This window comes from Malus sylvestris, chromosome 13 (assembly GCF_916048215.2).
Source record: "Malus sylvestris chromosome 13, drMalSylv7.2, whole genome shotgun sequence".
Taxonomy (NCBI): Eukaryota; Viridiplantae; Streptophyta; class Magnoliopsida; order Rosales; family Rosaceae; genus Malus; species Malus sylvestris.
The window spans coordinates 2617464-2626773 of NC_062272.1; the positions used below are offsets into that span (position 1 = coordinate 2617464).

The window sequence follows — 9310 nt, forward strand, 5'->3', positions numbered from 1 at the left end:
ACAAAGAGGATCCGGCGAGAATCTGGATTCCCTAAACTGAACTTGCGCAAATATATCTAATTATTTAAGTTACAAATTCGTTTCTAAATAATTTTCTATGCCCGCTCAAATATTTTTGTTTTGAACTACTTAATACTATGGTCTATATGTATTCTTTTTCATTTATAAGTAAGTGCTCTTGAGTTTGATTCTTGTCAAAATAAATGTGTTAACTCATTGTGAGACTTACTTTGCTCTTTTTTGTTAGATAATATTGTTTGATATAAAAAATGTGTGCTATCCATACTGTCCTATTTACTTCATACACAATTTTTTAATTTACGGCCCTCCCATCGATTAAATTTAAATAAAATCAAAGAATAGACATTAATAATAAATGTATGAGAAGTAAAGAAGAGTACGAATCCAAAAGAAAATCTTCTCGTATTCATAGGCAGCATAATACTGTGCGCACTAGGATCTGATGAGTCTTCATGGGCACGATCGGCACACGCACCCAACTCCAAATTCGTCCTCGCGAAACGTGAAAATCACGACATAAATAAAGTAGTGTGGGGTCAGATTAGACCTCGTGCCCCTGCATCATGTGATTGCTCTTAAGACCCCTCTGCGGCCGACGCATCACTCCCTTCTGGATCTCCCATCTTCTACAATTATTAAGAATATAAAAGCAAATAATAAAAATCTGGCGCCCAAAGCAAGTAAATAACAAAAATAGTCATTCAGTACTACGATCTGGTGGAATTATTCTTCTTTTGAATTTTTAAAAGTAAGAGGTTTTATGTTCGAATGTAATAGATGAATAATTTGATACCAAATTAGGCTTTCTATTATGTGACTTAGCCAAACTCACTTTTCCCTTAGTATAAAAATATCGATGTACTTAAAAGAAAAATCTATACTATTATTAAGAGAAGAGCCATTGTCAAATTTTTTTTCCCCGTTTTTTCTAATTTTACCCTCATTTTTTAATACATAATATTGATATGAGAAGGGTAAAATAGTGATTTTGTATATTTTAACAAAATGATAATCATATTCTTATTTTTTCTATTCTACCCTCTTTTTTTATATTTATTTTTTTTAATTTTATCCTCACTTTTATTCGTAATATTTACATAAAAATGATAAAACAATAATTATATAATATTAAAAAAATAATAATAATAATGGAAAGTGCGGTCACGTGGAAACGTGGAGGCAGACGTCCCAACGCCAAGTTGGCAAACAAAAAGCAAGAAACAAAGATAAAATGTATTAAACGAGGAGCGGCTAAATAAACAGGGCTGGCCGCTGGCCTACGCACGTACGTTTACACTCGGACGTGTCACGCAACCAACGGCAGGCTGCTCGTACAATGTAATTTCGACGATCTCTTCAATGAAAGCCGTACTCATTTTTTTCGCCATTTTATCGTGTATTAGAATCAAGTTATTTTACGTGTGAAGTTTAACGAATACGGATTCAAAGACATTTACAGTATTCTGTTATTAGTGTGTTAAAAATAAATCGCACATTAATAAAAAGAGTGATATCACGTTACTTATAAGTAAGTAGAGCTATTCTTTCTGTTACCCGCTAACTTTACAATGAAATCTCGATTTTCTCCTAGTCTCTAAGGTTGTCTTCGTCGACGTGGTTGTTTGATTCAAGAAATTTCTAAGACGCTCCAAGTTGAATTATGCCACCTTAATTAATTAATGAGTGGTGTTATTTGTTGACTATTTTGTCCGAGAAGATGGATTCTTATTTATTTGGCAAGAAATTTACAGATATTGAAATATATTCTTATACGAAACAATATTTTGTTCAATTATTTCGTCGGCATGATCCATGACTCCATTAGGCTCCTAATTAATTAGTGGATTCCCAAAACTTTTCGAACGCCTTAAGGTATTTTGAATTTATTGTTTTTTTTAGTGTAACACATAACTTATTCACATTCGTTGTCTATTATGAGTGGGCATATATGTTAGCCTTGTAATATAAGATACCTTTTTTTTTTTTTTAAATGAATGACAATTTTTTTTTCTTTTCAAAATGATGGGTATGAGTAGGAGATGTATTTTTTTTAGAAATGAATCCTAATATATAGAAAGTTTGTAAAACTTCTTTTATGTAGATAGTAATTATGCGTGGTTTTGGTGGCTGAATCAGAATTTTAAATGTTAAGCATTTGATTTGAATTAGTGATGTCTAAATCAAGAATTTTCTATTCATTATCAAAGCGTTGTTTAGACGACTCAATGTTTAACATCTACTCATAAGCAAAACCTAATTTTAACGTTTATTTGAACCTTATAATTTTCCAGAATCACTAATATATGATGTATCTATTTAACGTTTTTTAGTGTATCTACTTATAATTTTCCAAATAGCCTTCCCCATGAATTTAAAAAAAAAAAAAAAATACAAAAATAGTTCATTATTTTCAAAGTATATTTTAATAAAAAGACGAATTTTTAAAATTAAACAAAATTAAACAAAAAAGAGTCAATTGTTATACGCGTCGACGTGCCGGAAGCAACTAATATATAGATAGCGTTCCTTGGCGTTTACTAGTCTACTACCAGACCACGGCCCTTACGTTAATTCATTTGTTTTGGTGCCCGTCAACATCATCACTCACACAATCAACCACCCAATAAAGCTCTTCCAGAAATTCCTAATCAAATTATGAATTACCTACAACTTTCCCTCGCACACCACCAAAGCCCCTTTCTACAAAAGGTCAGCCTCATCTTATCCCACCCCCGGTGACCCAATCCAATCCCATCGATTCATTTCTATAACACCCAACCTACTTTTCCAAAAAGCACCCTCGCACTTGCCCATAATTTCATTCTCATTCTCTCGCCTATCGTCAAACAATCGAAAGCAACTCCTATGGCATCTTCATACTACTATTATAACGTTTTGTTTTAAGGAAAATGATCAATTTCCGGATCTCTGTTCCACCTAATCATTCTTATCAAATAATCTGGACCATTTAAATTTGATTCAACGGTTAAAGTTATTATAATTTTTAAAGTTAACATGTGTTTATAGCTATTTGATCAAATTTCAAGGATCCAAATTGTTTACTGAAAATAATTAGGTGAAAGGGAATCGAAGAATATCTTTTTCCTTGTTTTTTTGTTTTAATAACATCAGGCAGTGCTTCTACACAACTAAAAGTAAAATAATATCACTAATAATATAAGGCTCCGTTTGAGCACTCAAAAAACTTTCAATATGATTAATTAACATCTTGAGGTTTTTTTTTTTTTTCTTTCTGGTTGACAATGGGGTAAAAACTTGAAAGAGAGAAAGATTACGTAAATATTACAAGGCCACCTCAAATAAAATAATCATAAATTAACAATAAAAGCATGTGTGAAAAGGAGAATACTTGGGTACTCAATGGAGAGTACCCAATATACTGATTTTAACACGTGGAACAATTAAATAATGACACATGTCCATTTAACATATAACCAATCAGCATTTTTTCTTCTAGCCAAACATGTGTTATTCTGCTATCCAAACACATGTTTTCTTCCTCAGCGAAACACAACCCAGCCGTCCATCCACCATCTTTTCCCACCACCACCAACCAGAGTCGCCCAATCCACCATCCTTTAAACACACTGATCCATCTCCTTCCTTCCTCCCTTGATTTGGTGCTGCCATGGCAAATCTACCATGGCTGCCGTCAGACCCACCCCCGTCCCCTCTCCACCCAATCGCCTCCCTCATTACCAACGTGTTTCCTCTTCAATCCCTCTCTTCTCCGGCGAGCCATTACCAATATTTCTCTTTTTCGTCGACCCCAGCCAACCCTACTCTCTCATGCTCTTCAACGGCGACGTTGGGTTCGAATGTGAACAGTCACGGCAGAGAGTGTGGGTGCTTCATGACGTTTTGTTACACGAATAGTAGGTATATTTAATTTGTTTTAAAATAACATGTGTCATGATATTATTGGCCAACTAAAAGAGTCAGTAAATTGGATACTCTCAATTGAGGACCCAAGTATTGTCCATGTGAAAAAGCCTATATACATAACATAATATTATAAGGGAATTTTTTTGTATTGTCATATGAACTTGTACAACTTTTTCAATTTCTTATATAAAATTAAAATTTTTAGTAATTTGTCATATTAACTTTTCGAAATCATCAATTTGTCATCTCATCTTAATTTTGTTAAGTTTTTCATTCAAAATAAGTCGCATATGACTTGTGTTCAAGGTTATTTATGTCATTTAAGATCTTTTTACAAGTTATTTACTTTTCTTTAGTGAAATCCTAAAATTTTGTATTTGTGAGTATTCATGCAGATTGTTGTGTTCGAGCAGCATATACGCATCTACAACTCCATTTCTGCCACCAAACCTCAACTCGTTTCTCATATTACATAACCCTATATAAAATTCGATGTCATGACATACTAAACTAAACACCCTAGAAGTGTTTTGATCGAATACAACTTAATAGAAGGAAGTGAGGTGTTAAAATGACAAAAATAACCCTAACACAAGTCATGTGGGAGACACATGACTTATTTTGGATAGAAGACTTAATGAAGTTAGGGTGAAATGACAAATTGCTTAAAATTTTAGTTTATATAACGAATTGAAAAATGGGTACAAGTTCCCATATTATAATTAACATGGAACAATGCCACCCGTGTGGTAGAAATTGGTAGAGGATTATCTCTGGATCTACTTTGTGGGGATCCTAGAGATTCTCACATTCTAGCTGTTCATCGTAAATTGTGTGGTCAATTTTTGTTAGATACTATTTGTATTTGATTTTAAATAAAAAAAGTCAAATAATTTATGACTGTATAATACACGATGAATGATTAAAATATAAAAATCCTAGCACAAAGTTGATTTGGATGGGATCCAATTGCATAAAAATCCTGCTAAACAATAAAACAACCACAGCGGAACCAATCAAAAGCACAAATTTCACCAAAAAAAACATCAATCAAACCACGATCTTTCAGTCAGCTGAGTCGAGCCAATGTCATCAATTTGTCATCTCACTTTAACTCCGTTAGGTTTTTCATCCAAAATAAGTCGCACATGACTTGTGTTCAAGGTTATTTCTATCATTTTGAGATCTTTTTAAAAGTTATTTACTTTTCTTTAGTGAAATCCTTAAATTTTGTGTTTGTGGGTATTCATTGTGTTCGAGCAGCATATATGCATCTACAACTCAATTTCTGCATCAGACCTCAACTCGTTTCTCATATTACATAGCTCCATATAAAATTTGATGTCATGAGATACTATTTGTATTTAATTTTAAATAAAAAAATCAAATAATTTATAACCGTATAATACACGATAAATGATTAAAATGTAGAGAGCAGATCACTGAATCCGGATGGGATCCAATTGCGTAAACATCATGCTAAACAATAAAACAACCACAGCGGAACCAATCAAAAGCACAAATTTCACCAAAAAAAAATCAATCAAACCAAGATCTTTCAGTCAGCTGAGTCGAGCCGTATGTTTAGCGGGACCCACAACTGACCGGACTCCAACCCGGAATTCAATTGAGTTAATAGAAAACAAATCCGGAAAAAAGGAACCAACCAAAAAAGAAAAGCAAACAAATAAAAATGTGAAAAAAAGAGGCAAGGCGTCCGTGATGGCCTAAGTATTCGAACCCACGCGCTCCTGCGTCACATCACCATACACACACTCCCTTTCTCTCTCTACTTTCTCTCTCTACATTGTCTCCCTATATAATCCTTCTCTCCTCCGCTTGCCACCACCACCGCATCCACACGCTTCATCTGAAAAATTCTCTCTCTTGCGGTAGGCATTATTTCATACATGGAGGACCACACCCCAACTAACAAGAAGCGGGTCCGAGACAACTCGGACGACTCGGTTCACGACTCGGCCGAGGTGAAGCGACTCAGGGAAGACCTACTGGGTTTCCTTGACGACTCGGACGCCGATCCCACGACTCAGGACCTCGACTCGGTCATGAAAAGCTTCGAGGAAGAGATAGCAGCCGCAACCACTTCTTGCCAGTCGTCGCCGCGTCCTGCATCGGAGACTCTGCTGGCTCCGGTGCCGGTGGTTGATCTGACGTCGGAATCTGGCGAGTCCAAACCCGACCTTGGCTACCTTCTAGAAGCTTCGGACGACGAGCTGGGCCTGCCCCCGTCGGAGAACTTCAAAGAGGAGGCGGCGAAAGGCGGGGAGAGCGAGTTGGTCCGAGTTCCGTCCGACTCGTCCGTAGCCGACGAGTTATGGCAGTTCGACGATCCCCCTCCGAGTACGCTTGACGGGCTGTTCGGAAACGACGATGTGTATTTTGACTCGGCTGATTACGGCGAGTTTTCGTGGCGTTTCGAAACACAGCCGGCGCAGTAGCGCAAAAAGAAACGGCGTCGGTTGGACGGAATATGATGCCTGACCGATCTGTAAATTTGTCCCTTTTTTCTAATTTTTTTTTAAAAGGAATCGTGAAAAGAATATATGTAGGACCGTTACAGTAGGACTTTAGACTGATATGGAAGGAAGATCAGAAAAGTAGCAAAGAAATTCGTTGGCGCCAAAAGAAAAATAAAAAAGCAAAATGAATGGTTCGCTTATTTAATGGCGGTCATTTTAATTTCGAACCCCCTTTCGAGGGAATCTGCTCTTGTAAAAAGCATTAAGCAAAATTTCTAGATCGATACTCTGTTTCTTTGAAACAAACGATATTATATTAGTTAATTTAAGGATAAGAAGATAGCTTAATTTCGTAATGAATTCGTAATAATGTAATTTTAAATTTTTTATTAACGAAAATCGACTTTAAAATATCTTCTTTATAAATAAAAAGAAGTATTATAAATTTTCATAATCAAAATTATTAAAGCGGAGATTCGAACCTGAAACGGGAATTTGAGAAGGACGGTAAAGAGAGAACAAGTTTTGTGTGAAAGATTTAAAAAGCTAGTTATTGATCCTAAATGGTTAACAAGTATGACTTTTTTTTATTATTCTTAAAGAGTAATATTACGTAGATTAATTTTTTTGACTACATTTGTAAATCATGCAAATCGTCTGCATGATAATTTATTTGGGATGCTATAACTTTTCACTTTGAGCTGCTTAGTACTACAGCTAAATTGTATTTATTTCGTGAATAACGAATTCTAAACTTACAAAATTATAATATAAATCTCACTTTAAATAGATTTCAAAGATAAGAACTTGTTATATATTTAAGTCAATACTACGGTTAAATTGCGATGAATATATTTTTCCAAGGCAGGCCGGTATGGAAGATTCAAAGGAAAACTAATGAAAATAGTTTCAAAATTATTGAGTTTTAACGATAATGACAAAATAAAGGGTAAAATAATTAATATCAGGATTGACTTTTTATTATAAAAATGTGGTTTTTCGTTAAAATGAATAATAACAGAAGTTTTTCGTAAGATTCAATGAGATGATGTAACATGATTCTCAACTTCTTTTTTGAACGATGTCATGAAAATTGTGTGAGGCATATTCAGAGTAGATTATTTTTCAAGAGTTAAGTATCAAAGAATAGAAAATCATTTAGTTATTCATTTAAACAAAAACAATCGACAATTTTGTCAGCAATGAATATTTTTTATGTTGTGCTGTCCATTATTTGATATATATGAGTGATTAAATAATCTTTCTTACCAAAAAAGACCGAATAATCTTAATTTACTTTTACTTACTTATGCATCAAATTTTTTTACACCGCTTATTAAAAAATGTATGATAATGATTGTGACATCTATGTATAAAGCCAATGGAAAAGATGAATAGTAATTTTGATGTCACCATTCTTCAACAAAATGATTTGGACAAAAATTTCCCAAGACAAAAAACTTCAAAGACATATCAAAATAATGCATCAAATAGGGTAGGGGTATTTTCATTATTTTAACAGTATTTTTTAATAATTAATTTTTTTTTGTGCTTAAAAAAAAAATAGTGTCTCACAATAGAATAATAATAATCTGATTCAATTTCTCTATTTTTAAACATGTTCAAAACATTTTAAGGGGCGTGTAATGCCGGTTATAAAAAAAAGTCTTTGCATATAATAATGTAAATAAATTAGTTGTCAAATGTTTTTTTTTTTAACAAATGATATTATTTACAATAAGGGGGGGAGGAGTGGATTTAGCCTTATAATGGGCTCACAATAATGTGATTCAATCAGTTGTTTATTATATATTATTTTATCTATTTTTCAACACCGTTCAAAACATTTAAGAGTCGTGTAATGCTGGTTATAAAAAAAGTATTTTGCAACGCGGATAATAATGTAATAAAATTAGTTGTCAAATGATTTTTTTTTAAATAAACGATATTATCTACACTAAAGGAGATAAGGGTCGGCTTAGTCTCGCAATGGGCTAGCAATAATGTTATTCAATCAATTATTTATTAAATATTATTTTCTCTATTCTTAATGTAAATACTATAGAAACCGATTTTATTATGTGAATTCAGTTGCTTTAATTGGTTTATGAGGGCTTTCTTTTAGCATGATCTAAGATTATTCATTTACTTCAAATATTTGACTTTCTTTTTGTCAATTTATGCTAAATAAATTTAAAACATGTAAGTCGTGCGCAGCACGCGGTGATTCAAAAAATGCCTCATGCACCCGCGTGAGCACGTGCATGAAGCCTAGTGTATTGTAAATTGTTTAATTGAAATGGTGAAGGTGCACTCAAGCGCAGGACCCAAGCATTTTTTATGTGTAAAAAAAAAACCTTGCATGGACTTTTAAGCAAGTTTTGCTACTTTCCTTATGAGTAATTGGTTTATGGTAGAACTTCAACTTTATTCAGTGACAATAACATTCAAATACTAAACATAAAAAATAAGTAATCTAATGAACAATAAAAATAAGATTTCGATTAAAAAGTGGAAAACAAGTAGAAGGTGTATGCATTCCTTCAGCCTCCGCTACATTTGGGAAAACTCGTTATATGCCACATTTGTCAATGCAGTTTAAACTCCTTGTATTTGGGCGTACATGACAATGATTGCACTAAAATCACTGATATATAGGCAACACACTCTCCTCTTATTCCTCTCGCCCAAGGAATAAAATATCGGTAATATCAGAAATATCGGTAGTCCAAAAACACGGAAATATCGATGGAAATATCGGGATAATATCGATATCGATAAAAATTACATGGAAACCATGGAAATTGTAAGAAAAACTTGGAAATTTTTATTGAAACTTTGCAGGATGTTTATTTAGTCAATTATCTATTAGTTTATCACAAAAAATTGGAAGGAAATGCATT

General features: G+C 33.5%; 1 protein-coding gene across 1 annotated transcript; it reads left to right on the forward strand.

Moving 5' to 3' along the window:
- Positions 1–5754: 5754 nt before the first annotated feature.
- LOC126596875 (uncharacterized) lies at positions 5755–6634 on the forward strand. Its single transcript, XM_050263553.1, has one exon. It carries the CDS (start codon positions 5838–5840, stop codon positions 6384–6386), a length of 549 nt encoding a protein of 182 aa, XP_050119510.1. The 5' UTR covers positions 5755–5837; the 3' UTR covers positions 6387–6634.
- The last annotated feature ends 2676 nt before the right edge of the window (positions 6635–9310 follow it).